The sequence below is a fragment of the Anomaloglossus baeobatrachus genome, chromosome 7 (assembly GCF_048569485.1).
Source record: "Anomaloglossus baeobatrachus isolate aAnoBae1 chromosome 7, aAnoBae1.hap1, whole genome shotgun sequence".
Taxonomy (NCBI): domain Eukaryota; kingdom Metazoa; phylum Chordata; class Amphibia; order Anura; family Aromobatidae; genus Anomaloglossus; species Anomaloglossus baeobatrachus.
The window spans coordinates 236,858,901-236,881,247 of NC_134359.1; the positions used below are offsets into that span (position 1 = coordinate 236,858,901).

At 42.1% G+C, this 22,347-nt stretch overlaps 1 protein-coding gene across 1 annotated transcript in view; it reads right to left on the bottom strand.

Moving 5' to 3' along the window:
• Positions 1 to 9,206: 9,206 nt before the first annotated feature.
• The window catches only part of BMERB1 (bMERB domain containing 1), a 251,038-nt gene continuing 237,897 nt past the window's right edge, over positions 9,207 to 22,347 (bottom strand). Inside the window, exons 3-6 of the mRNA XM_075317971.1 lie at positions 19,276 to 19,349; positions 16,436 to 16,550; positions 12,994 to 13,076; positions 9,207 to 10,506 (exon numbers count right to left, since the gene is read on the bottom strand). Coding sequence (XP_075174086.1) covers positions 10,394 to 10,506; positions 12,994 to 13,076; positions 16,436 to 16,550; positions 19,276 to 19,349 — 385 coding nt within the window. The 3' untranslated portion in view covers positions 9,207 to 10,393. The remainder of the gene's footprint in view (positions 10,507 to 12,993; positions 13,077 to 16,435; positions 16,551 to 19,275; positions 19,350 to 22,347) is intronic.

Sequence of the window (22,347 nt, forward strand, 5' to 3'; positions counted from 1 at the left end):
TGTGTGCTGCCCATGGCCACTATAGATGGCACATCTCCCCTGTGTTAGATATGCCCCCCATGTGTGCTGCCCATGGCCACTATAGATGGCATATCTCCCCTGTGTTAGATATGCCCCCCATTTGTGCTGCCCATGGCCCCTATAGATGGCACATCTCCCCTGTTAGATATGGCACCCATACAGCTGCCCATGGCCCCCATAGATGGCACATCTCCCCTGTGTTAGATATGCCCCCAGGCTGCTGCCCATAGTAAAATAAAACACTCTTTCCTTACCTTCTCAGCGCTGTCCCTCCTCGCAGTTGAGCTCCGGCTTCCTTACTTCCTGGTTCTTGCTGCTGGTCATGTGATCGGCATGGCAGAGTGATATCATCTCTGCGTGCCTTATCACAGACAACACCAGCAGGAGACCGGAGATCAGCGCTGGAGGTAAGTAAAGCTTTTTTTATTTTACTATGGGCAGCAGCACGGGGGCCATATCTAACACAGGGGGGGATCATGTGTGATCAAAGGAGGGCGCAGGCAGATATAATATGCCCCGCTGTTTCAGCACCACACTGCTGGACAGCGGCTGTGCATATTATATGAGCGGGAGCAGGAGATCAAAAGCTGCCGCTCGCAGCTGTCACCTGCCCCCAGCACCGCTCCAGAGCGGACCCTGCAGTGTATGTATATGTATGTATATATATATATATATATATATATATAATATACACCCCCCCCTGTATATTCGGTTTATAAGACGCACCCCCCTACTTTCCCCCAAAATATTTGGGGGAACAAAAGTGCGTCTTATAAAGCGAAACATACGGTACATATATATATATATATATCTATATATATATATATATATATATATATAGATATATATATATATAATATATTAGAGAGAGAGTGTGTGTCCACCCATATCCTGTCCACCGCCATTAACTTGAGAACGGCGGCAGCTATAGGCATAGAAGTGGTGTCTAGGTATTGTAAAGTAGCCATGTGCTACGCAATGAAACCATCTATAGTGCCACCTGGTGGAAAATAACGGAGTTAGCATTTTAATCTCATAAACGGAATGAGATCGAGAAAAAAAGGGAATTAAAAATTTGTAGGGCATAATCAATTCAATACAAATCGGCACCTTGCACACAGAAATGCTATGATATGAAACCCATGACCCCCCAAAACTGAATGCTGGTCACGCATATGGCGCTCATTTAACTTTGATGCTCAAAGTGGCCACAATCAGCTGCAATGCACATCTGGACTCTGGACAGTATACTGTATCTTGCTGCACGTTGTGCAATATGGTAGGTGACACATTTGCACAAGCATCTGTGATACGTCGTCGTAGGTCCTGCAATGTTGGTGGAGGGGTTGCATACACCTGCTGTTTGATGAGACCTCACAGAAAGAAGTCCAATGGGGTCAGGTCAGGTGAGGCCACTCCACGCAGCCACCATACCCAATGACTTGTGAGAAGGTCTCCATGAAGTATCGCTTCACGTCCGCAGCCTTGTGAGTTTTACACGTTCTAATCATAGCATTTTTGTATGCAAGGTGTCTATTCATATTCAATTGATGATGACCTACAACCTTGTAATTCACGTTTTTTTTGTCTATCTTGTACCGTTTTCGAAATAAAAATGCTAATTCCGTTGTTTTCCACCAGGTGGCACTATAGGTGGTTTCATTGCGCAGCGTAATGATAGTTTACAATACCTAGACACCACTTCTATGCCTATAGCTGCCGACGTTCTCAAGTTAATGGCGGTAGACAGGATATGGGTGGATACACTGTGTGTGTGTGTGTGTGTGTGTGTGTGTGTGTGTGTGTGTGTGTGTGTGTGTGTGTTTGTGTATATATAAAATAATAATTTTTTTTTTGTCTGAAATTCTCTGAAAGGTCAAAGTGTTGATAAAAATTCACGTCTCATAAATGAAGCACAACACTTGAATGAAAGTTTTTGCTTTACTTCGCATGAGAACACAAATGCTTCCTCTTGTTTCATTTTGTTCAATGCCATCTACTTACCGCAGATGTAATGCCACAGTGCTTACATTTTACAAACGTATAATTTCAGTTTGATATCCACCAAGATACAAATAATTTTATTTACTTACAGGCTGAACTTCACAGTATAATAGATCCTAAGACATAAATATTCTACTGCTTTCACATACAGTGATTTTTTGCAATGTCCAAGGAAATACTTAAGAAATTCTACAAATTGTTTGGAATCTTTATTTTACACGTATCATTGCTAAAAATATATTTGCATTATATTCTTAAAATCAGAGTAAAGAAAAAGTTAAAAATACTTTATAAACAAAAGTAGTTAATGTTATTTCATGTAATTGCATGGCATATAGTAAATGAACCCAATTATGATTACGGTCATGTTGTCAATTAAATAACAGTGCAATGAAATTATAATATTGAAAAATTGACAGAAAAACAAATCTGCAGCATAGTCGACACAATGAGTTGCGGCTGGATTACAGAGGACAATACCCCAGTTGGATAGATTGAAATCCATGTGTTTTAGATTATTCAGTCATCTTATGTTTTCTATACGTTGCATAATGATCTGATTCCACAGTTCTAATCATTCTAACTTTTTAGACAATGAGAATTTTTTCTACTATGAAAAGGTTGTTAAAGGGATGTTTCACCCATTTTTTTTATTTTCTCTTTAAGTCTAACTTACTATTTTAGGTGTCTTCTTAATTGAAGTCTGTTTCCAGTTCTGGCACTGAGCGGCGCTATCCTGCACGCTAAGTGCCGGTCACATAACCCCCTGGTGCTGTGGCCGCTGGTGTATCCTTTGACGTCACGTCAAGTTCCTGGCTCACAGACGTGACGTTACATTAGGGGATGCTGGCGCCACTCACACAGATTGACTGTGCTTTCTCTCTTCCTTCTCAATCATTTTTTTTTTCCCCCCAATTATTTACTTTTTTCACATGTTGCGCCGGCTAATCATAATTTCTGTACACACACATCATCGAGGGGAGGATCCGGAGGGAATGGTACAGTGTGGAGTGGTGAAGAGCGCTTAGCATCCGGCAGATTTGTGAGGTACGGGGCGCCAGTGTGCAATACAGGGAGGGTTTCTTCAGCTGAAACCCCTCCCTGTCGCGCAAGTATCTGATCGCACTATCCAGCACAGCCGCCCACTCTGCTCAGCTGTCAGCAGAGCGTGAGGTGCTTGGCAGTGTGATCCTCTACTCCCACCAGCACTACAGGTGACCAGATGCAGCGAGAGACTGACAAGTAGGTGACCTGTACTACTACACCATGTGTCAGAGCAGAGCAAGTTGGTGACATGCTCTGCTCTGTCACCTGTCGTGCTGCATGTCACCAACTTGCAATGCTGTCACCTGTCCTGCTGCATGTCACCAACTTACTCCACACTGTGACTTGTTGTGCTTCATGGGACCAACTTTCTCCACTCTGTCACCTGCACAACAAGTCACAGAGTGGAGCAAGTTGGTGACATGCAGCACGACAGGTGACAGAGCAGAGCAAGTTGGTGACATGCAACACAGCATGTGACAGAGCACCCCTCTCTTTTCCTTCTCTCTCATTTTTTTTCCCCAATTATTTATTTTTTTCACATGTTGCACTGGCTAAGCATAATTTCTACATGCACACGCACACGCACACGCACACACACACGCACACGCACAATATGAAGTATATCAGAACAAGCAGAAGAAAGACACTTTCTCCCCCTGGTTGTGCAGAGCTTGGAGCTGCTGCTGTGTCACTGTTGTGATTTCTCTCAGTGGTTCCACACAGGGAAGACGGCAGGGAGGAGTTTTTGGGTGGAGAGCTGAGTGGGTGTGTTAGATACAGTCCTACAGCTGCAAAGAATTATGGGAGTTGTAGGAACTAAACCCAGGAAGTCAGGAGAGAGATTAACCCCATCAGAGCTGGATCCAGCAATGAGGATGTGCTGCTAGAGGTAATATTGCTGAAATAACATAATAGATGTGTGGAGAGGCACATATTAGCAACATTTATGAAAAAAAAGAATCCGTTTTGGTAACTGGACAACTTCTTTAAATTGTTGAGAAAATTAGAGCTTGTATACCCAGTCCGGAATTTTTTTTCTGATCTGATGCACCCACACCCAAAGGTCATCGATGATGGAGAATATCCATTACTCACAAAAAGTTCGGGACATTTGGCCTTCAGATGAAATTTCAGGGTGATCCTAAAATGCCTTCCAACCTTTTCAGGTGAACTTAATGTGACCTTCTCAACTTTCGAATGCACATATCCAACTGTTAATGTCTCAGTACGTTTTGCACAGCTTTCTGTTCTCAAGGAGCTTAATGGCAAAATTCATAACCGGTATTTGATCCATGAATTGCCACTACATTTCAAGATTCAATTAAAATTGGTATTAAGTAGTCCTCATGCTGTTCTCATTTTGACATCATGAGACCAAGACGACATCTAACTATTGATTAACAGTACTTCACAATCGCGAGGCTTCAAGTGGGATGTTCTCAGACAGAAGTGAGAGGCACCAAGTGTGACGTCAGAGCATTTGAAATGATTTACATCAGTGTGGTCTACGTGCCAGATGACCTGCAAGGGTACCTAACCACACTACCAGGCACAGGCGTCATGCACATTGGATGAGAGACCAGTGAACCTTAGTGCTGTGCACTGATGATAGTCGATTCATGCTGAGCAGAAATGATGGCCACCAACGATGTTGAAGCCACTGTTGTCACCACATGAGCCTTTGGTAGTGGTGGTCATACAGTGTGGGCAGGTGTGTCTAGTCAATACAGAAGTGCCCTACACTTTGTGACTGGTACAGTGACAATCCCCTACCACTGGAATAACATCATTAACCCAGTTATTGTCCTTATTCAGGAACAACACAGGCCTAATTTCATAATCATGGATAACAATGCTCCAGCTCATCGAGATCGCATCATTAGGGAACGACTGCTGGAGACTGGGGGACCTCAAATGGAGCGGCTGCACTTTCTCCAGACATGAATCCCATAAAAAACTTATGGGATCAACTGAGTCACCATGTAGAGGCCGTAACTCTGTACCCCAGACCCTCAGTAGCCAGAGAGCCGCCCTTCAAGAAGAGTGGGATGCCATGGCTCAGAGACAATAATGCCACTTGTGAACATCAGGAGACGTCGTTGTCAGCTGTAATTGATGCTCAAGGCAACATATGTTATTGAGACAGTGACAAATTTTGCTGGGGTATACACACCATTGTTGTTGGCTTTTGTTTCAAAAAATTATTTGAGATGAGGACATTTCCATTGCATGATTCTTTAAAAATGCTCAACTTTCATGATAAAATATCACTGTAGCGTGGACTTTTTACATTTTACATAAATTTCACCCGAAAGCGAAATATCTTTAACTTTTTGTGAGTGGTCTATCTTCTGGCCTTAGACCTAAAGATTGGAATGAAATTGTACCTCCACTTCTGTTGACATCCCTCAAGTGTACTGTAAATATATCTATATTATGGAACGGTCTTCTCTGGATTATTGAGGTTTACGTAACAGTAGGATTAAGCGTTGGGTATTTATTGTAATAGTAAGTTATTTACATCCTAAAGTCTGACAACTGTTTTCATTTTGTATATTGTGATAGAGGTATTTCACAATTGAAACTGGAAACTGAAGTTCTTTTTTTATTTTTTCAATAAAAATGATCTGATTTAAAAAAAAATAAAAATTGTCTATAAAGTTTTCCTTTTATTTATCGGTGTTCATTGAGAAAACTACCTACTCCGTGTCTACTGCCTATGTACACCAATCAGCCATAAAATTACAGATGCTCCAGAAAGAACTTGGAAATGAGTCAATGCTATCAACTCCTCAAGTTCCTCGTACCACAAATGTTGCAGTCTTGTGAGGAGGGACTTGGTCTCTACAATGGTTACGAAAGATGGATCAAACATCTTGCTAATTATAAGGTCACAAAGAAGGCAAATTTGAGCCTCAACAAAATATGACCCTATGTCAGCGCAACACTAGCAATATATCATACAAAAAACTGCGCTACACAACATATAAAGAATTAAATTTTATTATTTCAAATTTTACTAACAACTAGTATCAATAAGTGGACATGGCGTCAGCAGAGAATGAAAGACAGAAGACAATTGTTTCCCAACAATATAACATAACAAAGATTAGATAAACAAAAAATACACTGTATATCCGTGATGAACCAATTATTGATGTAATATCCCCAGTACATGGACTACTGTCATTCCAGATAAGGAATCAAAAATAGATGTTGGTAGGCAGGCAATGTATGTGAATTAGATACCTCGTGATAAGGTAAGGATAACCATTATCAAAAGAATTTGAATAGTAATACTTGGTAAATAGCCACCACACTTAGCCCTGCACAAACAAGTAGCCAAGAAACCACATCAATCCAATAAGGGGATTAACAAAGTAAACAATGTAAATGATCACGGGTATGTTAAGCCATCAGAGTAAGTGCATAATTACCTAGGGAAACAAAGGTCTTGTCTGGAAACTCCTACCTGCATTTCGAGGAGCAGTCTTTTTCCAGGCACTCTCTCCCTGGAAAAAGACTGATCGTCGAAACGCGCGTAGGAGTTTCCAGGCAAGACCTTTGTTTCCCTAGGTAATTATGCACTTACTCTGATGGCTTAAGGCCCCGTCACACTAAGCAACATCGCTAGCAACATCGCTGGTAACGAACAACTTTTGTGACGTTGCTAGCGATGTTGCTGTGTGTGACATCCAGCAACAACCTGGCCCCTGCTGTGAGGTCGTTGGTTGTTGCTGAATGTCCTGGGCCATTTTTTAGTTGTTGCTGTCCTGCTGTGAAGCACAGATCGCTGTGTGTGACAGCGAGACAGCAACAACTAATGTGCAGTGAGCAGGGAGCCAGCTTCTGCTGAGGCTGGTAACTAATGTAAACATCGGGTAACCAAGAAGCCCTGTCCTTGGTTACCCGATATTTACCTTTGATACCAGCCTCCTCCGCTCTCACTGCCTGTGCTGCCGGCTCCTGCTCTGTGCACATGTAGCTGCAGCACACATCAGGTAATTAACCCGATGTGTGCTGTAACTAGGAGAGCAAGGAGCCAGCACTAAGCAGTGTGCGCTGCTCCCTGCTCTGTGCACATTTAGCTGCAGCACACATCAGGCAATTAACCCGATGTGTGCTGTAACTAGGAGAGCAGGGAGCCAGCGCTCAGTGTGCGCTGCTCCCTGCTCTGTGCACATTTAGCTGCAGCACACATCGGGTTAATTAACCTGATGTGTGCTGTAACTAGGAGACTGGGGGCTGGTCACTGGTTGCTGGTGGGATCGCTGGAGCGTCGCAGTGTGACAGCTCACCAGCAACCTCCTAGCAACTTACCAGCGATCCCTATCGTTGTTGGGATCGCTGGTAAGTTGCTTAGTGTGACTGGACCTTAAACATACCCGTGATCATTTACATTGTTTACTTTGTTAATCCCCTTATTGGATTGATGTGGTTCCTTGGCTACTTGTTTGTGCAGGGCTAAGTGTGGTGGCTATTTACCAAGTATTACTATTCAAATTCTTTTGATAATGGTTATCCTTACCTTATCACGAGGTATCTAATTCACATACATTGCCTGCCTACCAACATCTATTTTTGATTCCTTATCTGGAATCACAGTAGTCCATGTACTGGGGATATTACATCAATAATTGGTTCATCACGGATATACAGTGTATTTTTTGTTTATCTAATCTTTGTTATGTTATATTGTTGGGAAACAATTGTCTTCTGTCTTTCATTCTCTGCTGACGCCATGTCCACTTATTGATACTAGTTGTTAGTAAAATTTGAAATAATAAAATTTAATTCTTTATATGTTGTGTAGCGCAGTTTTTTGTATGATATATTATAAATGGTTACGAAAGTAGTATCACATTGATCCTGATACCTTTCCTTCCCATCTCTTCCCTTGGTCAGTAACACATACACACATGGTCGCCCAGTGTAGGAGCTTTCAGTGGTGGAATCGGGTTTAGCACTTGACTGGTCTTTGGTAGAGATGAGAAAATCCATAGAAGGTTGGTTTGGCGGGTGCAGCCGGACTTTAGAGAGTTCGGTTTGGGACCCAGACTTGACCTGAACCCCAATGGAAGTCACTAATTGGGCAGTTCAGATCTCCGCCCCTATGCAGCCAGCCATAACCAAAACACTTCCTGGAGAGGGTGGGCAGGGTTTTTTCCATTCTTATTTTATTTTTTTATTTTTTTTGGTGCATACTACACTCAGCGTACGCGAGCACAGCGATGCTCGCGCAAGGGGTCAGCATATGTAAAGCACCCAAACTATGATCTCGAGCTCTGTTTTGTTTTGGGGTTTTTTGGGAAAGTTTGTGTTTGGTATGAACACCAAACCTCAAGTTTGCTCATCTCTACTCGTTGGCCATGCCACCCAATATGTAGCACCCGGTGATGCACTGTAGTATCTGACAACTTTCTATCATAGACAACAGCCCACTTTTCAGTACTTTGCACTACTGTAGTTTTTCTGTGGGATCGGACAGAATGCCTTGTTTTTATTCTCCATGCACATCATTGAGCCATGACCCTTGTTTCCCATTCACCATTGATCTATCCTTTTTTCATTTTTTCGGTTATACATCCCTATTGAGCTCAGATCTCTCCACTTGCCCATTTCCCAAAATTCCAACTCATCAACTTCAAAAACGGGCTGTTCTCTTGCCATCTAATATGTTTAGAACCACCCTTTTACAGCAGCCATTGTGACAGGATAACCAATGTTACTACATCATCTGTCAGTGATTTTAATATTACAGATCATCAATGTATTTCCACATACCTTCGAAACGCCTAAACATCGAGTGTGGAGAGATCTCAAGAGTCTGGGCCTCAAATCAAAGCTCTACTTTAGTAGGATCTTGTTGTTAAAATGCCATAGCTCTCCCTGGGCTTGTTCTGTGCCAATGTACGCTGAACTCCTGCTAGTGTCAGGGGCATGTACAGGAATGGGGGCATGTAAGGTAACCCTTAACTTGATACCAAAAATGAATAGTTCTTACCTATGGGAATCTGTTCTCTCAATCAGAATATTTCATGCTTAAAATTTTTTTTAATTGTGGACTTTATCAACGAGTAAAAATTTGTGTCAGGGAACAAAGAAATCTTACAAAATTTCCAACAATATGAACATTTTTCTGTTAAAATATTTATTTTCTTATGATTTCTATGATAGCTCCTCTGAATTCCAAAAATTGGTTATTTTATTGTATCGGTAAGAAATCTTTCCACTTATGGCCAGCTTTTCTTAAAAGTGAGATTTGCATTCATCCTTCTGGCTGGTATGACAGTATTTTTTTTCCATTAATCTGCTTTATTTTTAGGTGTTTCCTGGCAGATTTTGTCAAAGGTTTTATATGAGGTCAATAGCAAAATGCTAAGTGATATATGAGAAATCTTCATAGGAATGGTTTTCTCCTAATTCTGAAAAAAATATTGTACCTTGACCCTGTTGAAATCATTTAGAAAACTACTGGATACAATTTCCAAGATCTAAAGCTACCCTGAAAATATTAGTAAAGTATCGGTGTGGATGCCGCCATGTTGATCTACACCTTCAACACTTAGAGAAGAGTGAAATTTGTTTCGACAACAGAAAAACTAATCAAACATCGATAAACTATATAAATGTGATTTAGACCCTTCAGATCATTTGTTTTCATCTGCCTGTTGACTTTTATAGTATGAAATCTAAAGCATTGGCATTAAGAGTCATAATTACCCCTTCCGATAGGTTGTGTTGCAAAATGGACCGGTTAAAAAAAGAACTAAAACAATAATTGAATCATTTTTTCATGAATAATATGAGATTATTTTATGTCAAAAGGTTTGTTTTTTGTTTTTTTCTTTATTTTTTTGCTATTGATTGTAGTTTTTGTTCCTGTCGGCCAATCCTAAGGGGTCAATGGCAGTCTTGTTAACGATTGAAAAGTGACCCGTTGGCTTTGCAGGTCACACGTATAAGCTGTACTCAGTCTTATTTGACAGCGCATGTTAATTTCTCAAAAGGAGACCAGGACACAGACTGCTATTTCTACTAAGTAATCACTCAGGCTGGTACAAAACAGTGCAGTTTGCTGGCCACCCTATATACATATATATGTAGGTATTTTGGTACATACACGCTCCTCTTAAACATGCTCATTGAGTGATCCATGCGACAGCGAGGGATTCACTATTGATACACTATTGGTAAATGCGTTCCTGTAATATCTACAGCACGAACAGTTCTGGTAGCAGGATTCTAGATGCATTGAACCCTCGGCTAAGGAACCCATCATCTCGTAGGAGCCTTCAGACGACTGCACTGAGGCTGTGTGTTACATGACACTGCACTGGGTGGTGCCACAGCAATCTTTGAGGATAGCCATTCCTGTCTTTGTTAATGAAGGTTTAGTTGGTGGAAGTTCAATTTTCTTCTCCGGAGAAGAACCTGCAGCATTAAATATGACATTGTATCATACAAACATTGCATATTATTGAGATATTTTCTGAATACATCGAGGCTAGCCACTTATATCCATAACATATATTGTATATATATCATATGGTAATAAAGTGTGCAACTTGATAAAAAAAATCATGAAGCAATTGAAAGAGCAATCTAAGTGGATTGCTGATATTATTATTGCACCTACTACATATTGGAATAGGATCTTGGAGATGAGAATACCCCTATAATCTAAGTTGAGTATGGAGCAATTACATGGGCACTGGTCACCTAATTACAAAAGTTTTAAGAGGGTAACATTTTTCTATAAAAGTCAAACTGGTCTAGGGAAACATACAGTATAACCCCAGCAATGTCTATGAGTTGGCCTCGAATATATCAAAAAGATTGACCCGCACATCCAACAAATGTGAACAGGTGCTAGCTGAAAACACATTATAACTACAACATACATACAGCTGCACTCTAGAATGCTAACAAGGAATAAGGGAACTCTAGCATTGCATAGAGGAATATTTTTGAAAAAAGATACTTAGCTTATGTATCGGCCAATGCATGTGAGTCCAGTAACCACGACAAGGTCATATTGGGACCCTAACTTGAAATACCTCTATCTATTTTCAAATATTCCTATAGCTGTAATGCAATACCAGAGTTCCCTTATTCAATGTTAGCATTTTAGAGTGCAGCTGTATGTATTGTTGTAGTTATGTGTTTTCAGCTGGCACCTGTTCACACCTGTTGGATGTGCGGGTCAATCTTTTTGATATATTTGTAGTGCATTTCTTTTTGACTGAGCACTCCGCCCTGTAACCAGGCTGTGTCCACCCTTTCTGCCTAGACATGTAGGTTTTTAACCCAGATAGAGGCATTTCAAGTTAGAATCCCGGTGTATATACCGCATTTTTTGGACTATAAGACGCACCGGACCATAAGACGCACCCTGGTTTTAGAGGAGGAAAATAGGAAAATAAAATTTTAAGCAAAAAATGTGGTCATGACACACTGTTATGGGGCGAGGATCTTCTGCTGACACTGTTATGGGGGTAATGTCCCCAAATTCTCTGCTAAGGTACCCCATCCTCCTTGCTTGTATATGTACCCCATCCTGGTATATGCCCTTATCCTGCTATATACTGCCATCCTGCTATATACTGCCATCCTGCTATATATTGTCATCCTGCTATATACTGTCATCCTGCTATATATTCTCATCCTGCTATATACCGCCATCCATCCTTCTATATACCCCATCCATCCAGCTATATGGCCCCATCCTTCTATATACACCCATCCTGCTATATACACCTATCCTGCTATATATACACCTATCCTGCTATATATACCCATCCTGCTATATACCCCATCCTGATAAATAGCCCCATCCTGGTATATGGCATGTATTCTGTATCACACACAAAAAACCACAAAACCCGTTTATACTCACCTTTCCTCGCTCCATGCAGCATTTCTCCTCCCCCTGTCTGTGGCGGCAGCAGCGCCGCTGGAATGTGGAGCAGTCACCGGTCACTTCCCTGCAGCATCGTGATGTCCTCCCGTCTGCCGGTCAGCTGATCTGCGTGACTAGCGGTGCACACAGCGATGACGTCATCGCTGTGCTCACCGCTCTCTACACAGATCAGCTGACTGGCAGATGCGAGGACATTCCAAAGCTGCAGGGGAATGGTGAGTATGTATACTGATTCACTGCACCCCGCGCTGATGATGATGCGCGGGGGGCAGTGAATACAGCCGCACATAATCACTCTAGCCTGTAGTTGCCAGGGGTGATCACAGCCGGCTGTTTAATATGCGCGCACCCCCCCCACCCATCAACCCCGCCCATCATCTCACCCACCTGTCAGCACCGGCTTCAGCGCTGAGACATGGGCGGGAGGATGGGCGTGCATATGTAATGAGCGGGCCCACGTGGTCACGGCAGGCTGCTACAGGCTGCTCGTGCTGCCGATGACCCGCTCCACGGCGGCACCCTCATTCCCGGCCGCAGCCCTATAGTCAGACCATAAGACGCACCCCCCACTTTTCCCCAACATTTGGGGGGGAAAAAGTGCGTCTTATGGTCCGAAAAATACGATATATTAGAGATCACCTTGTCGTGGTTACCAGGCTCACATGTATTGGCTAATACATAAGATAAGTATCTCTTTTTTTAAAATATTCCTATAGCAGTAATGCAATACCAGACTTCCCTCATTCAATGTTAGCATTTTAGAGTGCAGCTGTATGTATTTTTGTAGTTATAAGTTGGCCTCGAGCAGAAATGTTACCCCCTATACCTCCATCAAAGGCCTCTCACCCAACCAACCAATATCTTACTCTGTACTGACAAGGATCAAGAACCTCGAAACAGCTGTATGCATATGGAGGTCTTCCTTTTTGGAGACTCCAGTTTGGTTGAAGTCATGTGGTCAACATGGACATACAGACACAATAGTGACAAGTACTCACTAGTAGTCGGTCTTGTAACTTTGTCCAGTGGCTTTAATTTGATGCGTAAGAAGTCTGCAATTTCCTTGTCTTCTTCTTTTTCTCTGTGATAAAAAGCAGTAGCTTTGAGCATCTGTAGATATATATTTTATACCACAACAGAATGTAAATGAATTGGTACCAGATTGAAGGTGCAATTTGTAGCTCATGGTAATATCTTCATCATAACACACGAGCATTTAATATGCATTTGTAAATAAGGATGAACGGTAAAGTTCAAGGATCGTACCGGATACCTGGTGTCCAGGGCTCAAACTCGTTTCATGGAAGTCTGCATCCAAGTTTGAGAGTTTGGATTCTATTATAGTTTGTTGAAAGGCTGCAGGTCAGGCAATCAACAAGCTTTTCTGCATGTGGAAGATGCCTGTACATTGTTGTGAACAAAATAAAAAAATCGTGAGCTCCCCACTATTTTTGATAACCAGAGCAGGTAAAGTAGACAGCTGGGGGCTCCAGCCCTGAGCTGTCTGCTTTACCTTGGCTGGTTATCAAAAATGGAGGGGATTCCACGACATTTTTTCAATTTTTTTCTTTAATTTAAAAAAAAACAACAAAAAAACACCTTGCAGTTCCCCCTATTTTTAATAAGTCAAGGTAAAGTAGACAGCCAGGGGCTGGTATTATCAGGCTGGGAAGGCACATGGTTATTTGGACTTTCCTAACCTAAAAATAGCAGCACACAGCCGCCTCAGAAGTGGCAGATGCATTAGATGTGCCAATGCTACTGCTTTGCTCGACTCCTCTCAAATGCCCTGGTGAGGTGGCAATCCTTGTGAAACTTTTGGGGTTGATAGCAGATGTGAGTTGATAGCTGGCATGAAGTCCAGGAGTTAGTAATGGTAGGTGTCTATCAGATACCCAGATTACTAACCCAACAAGTGTAAAGTTTAAAAACACACACACAGGAAAATAATTTATTTGAAAGATTTCCCCACACTCCCTCATTCACCAATTTGTTAATTAAAAAAAAAATCCTCGAAGTTCCAACGTAATCTAATGGTGTAATGTCCCACGACGCAAATCAATATCTATAGAGTAATTCTGAGAATGTTCTCTGAACAAGCAAGCATGAGAAATTCCAGAACAGTCACTGACCGAAAGTGACCTATGGAGCCTTGTTCTGAGAAGATTCTCAGAATAAAGCTCCATAGGAATCGATGAGCGTCATGGACATTACACAATTAGATTACATCAGAACTTGGAGGATTTTTTTAAATGTATAAATTGGTGAATGAGGGAATGCGGGGGAATCTTTATTAAAATATTCCATTCTAAGCCCTGGGCTTGATGATAGTTGTCAATTCACAGCTGACATCAACTTCAAAAGTACTACCCTGATTGACAGTACACAATGACAATCTAGAAGAGCCAGGGTGAAGCGCAAGAACTGGTGCATCTAGTGGATCTGCCAGTCCTGGGGCTGCTGTGGGCTGCCATTTTTAGGCTGGGAAGGGTCAAATAACCACGGGCCTTCCGAGCCTGATAATATGAGCACCCAGATGTGTGCTTTACATTGGCTGGTTATAAAAAAATAGGGGGTACCACTTGGTGTTTTTTTATATTATTTAATAAATAATTACAAAAAAATGGTGTGGCATCCTCTCTATTTTTGATAACCAGCCAAGGTAAAGCAGACAGCTCAGGGCTGCAGCCTCCAGCTATCTGCTTTACCTGCACCGGTAATCAAAATAGAGGGGACCTCATATCATTTTTGTTTCTATTCATTTCCTATCCACCTTTGTTTGCAGGGCAATTGTTCTGTTCTTATCTCCATTTTCTTCCTTTTGCAGCCCCCTAGCCTTTACTATGACCATTTTACAGCACCAAAATTCAGGTCCCCATTAAGTTATATGGGGTTCGGGGTCAGGTTTGGGTCAAGTCCAGGTCCCAAACTGAACTTTTAACTTAAGTCTGGCCGAACTCTGTGAACCTGAACTTCCACAGGTCCACTTATTCCTACTTGTAAAGTCACAGGAATATGAAAATGGTACAGCCCGGATCTGATTTATGTTGCGCATTGTTTAGGAAGCATAAATTGAATGAAAAGTTCCCTTTAAGGGGTTTGGTCTAGGCAAAAAAGAATTACTACTTAGCATGCAGAGGGTTTTAGAGAAGGGAAGGAACTTGGTCGATATAAGAAGGCACTCTAGTTGAGGTTTCCTTTTAAAGACCATAGTGCAAGATAAATAACAGATATTGCAAGAAAAGGAGACTGGAGAGATAATGACATAAAATACTGTGAAGCACAGGAGCTTCAGAGAGATTGAAAAGAGAGAGGCCAAAGGACAGAGAGAAGGGGATGGTCCAGCTGAGAGAAATGAAGTCCAGAAGATTCTGTGAGTTGAGAGTGGGTCACCCGGGAACAGTGAGCTGGCAAAGAGAGCCAAGAGTTGGCCAGGTCCATGGAATTTCTAACAGAAACTAAGCTTGCCTGACAGGGACAATGAGGAATCATACTGAAGCAGGCTCGGACTGGCCCACAGGAGAGTAGGAGAATCCTCCGGTGGGACCCTTTTCAGTAGTATGTCACTTACTCCTACCTCAACATAATTAGTAGTTAGCACAATACAATTGTTTCACTATGTAGAGATTAAGGAGGCATCTCATCATTCATTTTACAAACCACTCAGTATGATAGATGCATAGGTAAATTTGTGTATGTAATGTTTGCATGTAGTTAAGTGGGCCCCAGAGTCAATGTTACTGATGGGCCCCTACCGCCCTAGTCTGACACTGTATAACTGGAACCGTATTCTAGAGGTGAAGAAAACAGGAGGATGTGGGACCCGGTCCCCAGATTTGCTGTATTATGAAGCTGAATTGCAACTGATAAATTTATTACTGCCTTTTGCAATTGACAAGTTGGTACCTATGTTCCAAACAAAAGCTGTATATTCCAAGAATTGTACCTACTATTTATTATATCTGTATACCAGTACAGAGTTTTTGTTTTTTTAAAGATCAAAGTGTCTTTTGTCACTCTGCAAGGAACGCGTCCCAACAATTAAACCATAAATGGCCACCTAGGGAGGAGTAACGGGTGGTAGAAACACCAGCACACACTTTAGAAGGCTTTAGTCACTGATGTTTCATAGTGTGATTCTTACAATAACACCTATTGTGCAGCTTCCAGACAAGCAACTCAACCTATAAACTTTTAGTGAGAATGTTTATACAGTATATATTACAGATACTCCTTAAAGGAAATATACTTTGGGTTATCTCTTTTTATTAGCAAGGTCCCTTGACATGAAGCAGATTATAGTATGACCTTCTTCGGTGACCACCCATCAGTTGTGATCAGCGGCGGAAATTGGCAGCAAGAGTTTACTTTCCCTGCAGCGCCTCTTCAGGCAGGATGGCGCATTACACAATTCCCAATGGTATATGATTTTACACTCACCTTAACCGCTCCACCTCCGCATCATCTACAAGGAAGTCCCTTTTCTGTACCAACTTCTGAATCTTCTGGATCAACTCATCTTCTCGTTTCTTCTTCTCATTTGTTTTCTCCTTCTCTGTAAGGGATTTATGAAATATTGGTTTTATCAGTGGTGCTTTCCTCTCACTATTATATAATATATTATATTACTATTATATTTGATTTACTTTCTACTTTATATGATTTTCTCCCTGGATATAAGGCACATTGGATGGAGCTATAATCTTCCATTACTGGTAATCTGTGGAGGTTCACAGGAATGGCTCCAGGCTATTACTGTTCCTTGCTTCATGAACTTTTGATACATACACAATTCCATAGAGTTTCTACATGAAGCAAAGTCACGACATGCAGGTCTTATTCCTCGGCATGATTTTGAGAGACGCATGGGGAATGTGTGGGATGGGATTTGCCTCTGGCTCCATTGTCCTGTCTCCTTTAGTGCGGTTATTTTCCAGAAGATGTTCTCAGTAATCCTAAGGAATTTGCAGCAGACACTGTCAGGAGCAGGGATTCTCTCCGGATGCCAGATTACCGCTCAGTGACCGATTGCCACCAAACGCATTAGAGAAGTAATGTTCCATTTTGCAGCAGTTTAGAACTTAATGTGCATAAGAGGTTTTAAACCCTTTGAAATTCTAGTGTAAAAGGAAAAACAAATTTTGGAAACTTCCTAAAATAATTTTTTTTAAAAAATATCCTGTTAGGCTAAGTTCACACATCCTGTGTTTTCAATCCGTCAGGTCCGTCAGCAACGGATCAGTCATTTTCAAGATGTCAACTGATGCAACTGATGTGTTTTTCACAGGATTCCTTTCACAGGAAATCTGTGAAAAAACGGATCAGTTGCGTCCGTTACATCTGCTGTGCGTCCGTTTTTTGACAGATCAGTCATGATCCGTCTGTGTTTGGGGCGTGCCAAGCATGCTGGGCATGCTCAGTAGAGCATGACGGAATCCTGCGCTGGATTCCGTTGTAAGACGGATTACGACGGAATCCAGCACCGTAGACATGCATTACAAGCTTGACGGATGGCGACGGATTCCTGCGCGGCGCGTTAATTTTGACGGCCCAAAAAACGTTACATTCTGCGTTGCTCCCCGCTCGGCGGTCAGTCAAAAACGACGGACCGCGACGCAGCGGATGCAACGCAGGGTCATCAGTCGCAATCCGTCACTAATAGAAGTCTATGGGGAAATACAGGATTCCTGCAAAATATTTTGCAGGATTCCGTAATTCCTCAAGGCTACGGATTGTGACTGATGCAAAACACAGGATGTGTGTACTTAGCCTTACTTATATGCCAACTATAAGGGAAAAAAATATTTAAAGGGAATTTATAAGAATAGAAATAAGGATCTACTTATTTCCACAGAATCAGCACCACTCTTGTCCATTGGTTGCATCTGGTATTGCAATCCAGCAATATTCCATTAAAAGGAACCGACCAGCAGGATTTTCATATATAAAGTAAAGCCAGTGCTATACTGGTGCTAGGATGCTGAATGTAAACATAGCTTTAGTTCAGAGATTAGATGTTTTATTTCAGAAATATGGGCAAGAAAAGTTCCAGTAATACATTATTTGATTGACAGGTGCAAAAGGAAGGGAATATGTGGGTCGGGTCTTGCTATCTATTCCCGCCTCTGTCTGCCTGGCCTTCCTCTCCCTGTCACTGTCATAGACTGTAATTCCGGGACAGGCAGACAGGGGCAGGAATATGTGGGTCGGGTCTTCCTACCTATTCCTGCTCCTGTCTGCCTGCTTGGCCTTCCTCCCCCTGTTGTCGTTATGGACGTTAATTCCGGGACAGGCAGACAGGGGCAGGTATATGTGGGTCAGGTCTTCCTATCTATTCCCGCTCCTGTCTGCCTGCTTGGCCTTCCTCCCCCTGTTGTCGTCATGGACGTTAATTCTGGGACAGGCAGACAGGAGCGAGCCCACATCTTTCCCTGTACCTGTTGGTTGATCAGGTCAGCCAACGTGCACCTGTAGCAGGTGGGGGTGGATCGGAGATCCACCCACGCCTGTAAACTAGTTAAATCCCGCTGTCAGAGATTGAACAAGTGGCAACTGGAAGCGCGTCATTTCCCGCCCCCATAGGGGGCATCAGTTCATGTTCCCTGTCTGTTAGAGGCACATGTCTGCTGATCTGATCAACCAACAGGTGCAGGGAAAGATGCAGGCTCGCCGTGTGAGCCCATATCAAAGGGAGGGACACAACCTATTACGTACCAGTTCTTTAAATCTCTGCTTATTCTGGGCTTAGGAGGTCATTGGGGAGCGCTACTCTCCCACCAGTCCCACAGAGAATGAATGGAGCAGATGGGCACATAATCAACCTCTGTCTTATTGAGACAGGACTCCACCAAGTCAGGACCATACCAATCCGTAGCTTTGCCCTTATCCTTTAGGTAAGGGATATCTTTCAAATTTGAGGAAAACCTCTTTAATACTATTGTGTACATGAGACTGTGTATATCAAATTTTTATTTTTCTCCAATTATATACTTTTTTTTTTTTTTAAATGAGCAATTTACAAATAAAAAAGTGATCAGTCAAATGAAGAAATCTGAATAGATATATAAGAAGCATAAAACTTTATAAATTGAAAAACATGCTACAGATATGCTCAATGTATATTTTGCTTTAATCAAGTTATCAGAAGTATGAGTCACTTTCCAGTCATTACACCAGACTTCAGCTCGTTAATATGGAAGACGCAGCTGTTTACTTTAACTAACCAATTAAAACTGGTGCGTTATACATATTTAGATTTTATGGCAAATTGGAGCAATTACCCGGCGCATCCACCAAGCTCTGCAGTTCCTGTTTCAGGCTCATGATTTCCTTACACAGCTGAATGTCATCAATCCTGTAAGACAAAAGAGAAGAAAGATCCCGACATTAGGATAAATTAATCCTGTACTTTAGCTTTCTGACATTTTTACTTTAAGAGATTTAAAAGACTATTGTGCTTGATCTACACAGGGAAATTGACAGTAAGTCCAATGATTGCTTTACTGTATGCTGCTGCTACATGGAGGCAGAGTGAAAGTGATATAATAATAATATTTATTCATTTATATAGCGCTATTAATTCCACAGCGCTTTACATACATTGGCAACACTGTCCCCATTGGGGCTCACAATCTAAATTCCCTATCAGTATGTTTTTGGAGTGTGGGAGGACACCGGAGAACCCTGAGGAAACCCACGCAAACACGGGGAGAACATACAGACTCCTTGCAGATGTTGTTCTTAGTGGGACTAGAACCCAGGACCCTAGCACTGCAAGCACCGTGCCGCCCAGAGTGCAAGTTGCCATCTGTCATGGCGGCATCGGGTTCTGTTCACATTGTAGATTTTGACACTCTCCCGATGGTTTCTCTGGTGTATGGGATCAACACAGGCAGACTCTGCCATTGACCTGCTGTGTGCTGAATCATAGGCAGGCTAGCGGGAGTTAATCTCTGCTAATCTGCTTGTTAGATTCCTTTGATCACATGTGGTGGGGAGGCTAATCCCATCTGCTCCACTTCTATTAAAACTGGAATCTTCACAGATCAACATAGAATCTATAGTTGGCATGGGTAAAAGTGCCACAGTGAAAATTGTGCTCTTTGGTTGTTGCAGTTGTGGACTTTACCCTTGTTGTTTTGTAGCTTCCTTCCAACTCTTGTTTTTCCTCCTGAATCTCTAATTGTCTTTACCTTTGTGTCTGCGTGCTGTGATACAGAGTTTTGGTTTCCCTTCTCTATATCTGTGACTTTCATTTTACTCCTGTCTCGTCCCTACTTGGGGGGAGGGGGAATCGGATCAGGACTCGTCAGGAGCAGGCCAAGGAAGGAGACTGTGTCATCCCCACCATTAGGGGTATCCTTGAGACTAGCGATAGCATAGGGATGCCTAGCTTGAGGGACAGCTTTGTGTCATTGTGACTGCAAGGTACCAGAACCTCAACAAGCAACTAGTAAATAGTCGGACCCAATTGGATATTTTTGCAACTCGCTCGTCATGGTATTTTGTGAGTCACATGAATGTGTTTTCAATATGGAAAGGAGGATTAAGCCACTGACAGCCCCAGGAGTGAAAACAAACAAAATAGCGCCCTTGTGCAAAAACAATATATAGGCCCTTTGCAGCTTAAAAGTCTATGATAATGTACAATTCTATGTGCTTTGGAGGTGGAGGTGGGCACTCTTACTGGTTCCTGTGCGTATATCCAGTCCTGGACAGACGTCTCTAGGGTCAGTTTGTCTCCTTTAAAAATCAAGCCCTCATACCCATTCGTCTAATTTTGGTGTAAATTGTCGATGTAGATTGGTTCAGCTGACAGCTGACGTATATGGGAGACATAGACAGTTTATTGTTGGGGAAAATATCAATCTGGTACAGTTAGGTCCAGAAATATTTGGACAGTGACACAATTTTCGCGAGTTGGGCTCTGCATGCCACCACATTGGATTTGAAATGAAACCTCTACAACAGAATTCAAGTGCAGATTGTAACGTTTAATTTGAAGGTTTGAACAAAAATATCTGATAGAAATTGTAGGAATTGTACACATTTCTTTACAAACACTCCACATTTTAGGAGGTCAAAAGTAATTGGACAAATAAACCAAACCCAAACAAAATATTTTTATTTTCAATATTTTGTTGCAAATCCTTTGGAGGCAATCACTGCCTTAAGTCTGGAACCCATGGACATCACCAAACGCTGGGTTTCCTGCTTTGTAATGCTTTTTCAGGCCTTTACAGCCGCAGCCTTCAGGTCTTGCTTGTTTGTGGGTCTTTCCGTCTTAAGTCTGGATTTGAGCAAGTGAAATGCATGCTCAATTGGGTTAAGATCTGGTGATTGACTTGGCCATTGCAGAATGTTCCACTTTTTTGCACTCATGAACTCCTGGGTAGCTTTGGCTGTATGCTTGGGGTCATTGTCCATCTGTACTATGAAGCAGCGTCCGATCAACTTTGCGGCCTTTGGCTGAATCTGGGCTGAAAGTATATCCCGGTACACTTCAGAATTCATCCGGCTACTCTTGTCTGCTGTTATGTGATCAATAAACACAAGTGACCCAGTGCCATTGAAAGCCATGCATGCCCATGCCATCACGTTGCCTCCACCATGTTTTACAGAGGATGTGGTGTGCCTTGGATCATGTGCCGTTCCCTTTCTTCTCCAAACTTTTTTCTTCCCATCATTCTGGTACAGGTTGATCTTGGTCTCATCTGTGCATAGAATACTTTTCCAGAACTGAGCTGGCTTCATGAGGTATTTTTCAGCAAATTTAACTCTGGCCTGTCTATTTTTGGAATTGATGAATGGTTTGCATCTAGATGTGAACCCTTTGTATTTACTTTCATGGAGTCTTCTCTTTACTGTTGACTTAGAGACAGATACACCTACTTCACTGAGAGTGTTCTGGACTTCAGTTGATGTTGTGAACGGGTTCTTCTTCACCAAAGAAAGTATGCGGCGATCATCCACCACTGTTGTCATCCGTGGATGCCCAGGCCTTTTTGAGTTCCCAAGCTCACCAGTCAATTCCTTTTTTCTCAGGATGTACCCGACTGTTGATTTTGCTACTCCAAGCATGTCTGCTATCTCTCTGATGGATTTTTTCTTTTTTTTCAGCCTCAGGATGTTCTGCTTCACCTCAATTGAGAGTTCCTTAGACCGCATGTTGTCTGGTCACAGCAACAGCTTCCAAATACAAAACCACACACCTGTAATCAACCCCAGACCTTTTAACTACTTCATTGATTACAGGTTAACGAGGGAGACGCCTTCAGAGTTAATTGCAGCCCTTAGAGTCCCTTGTCCAATTACTTTTGGTCCCTTGAAAAAGAGGAGGCTATGCATTACAG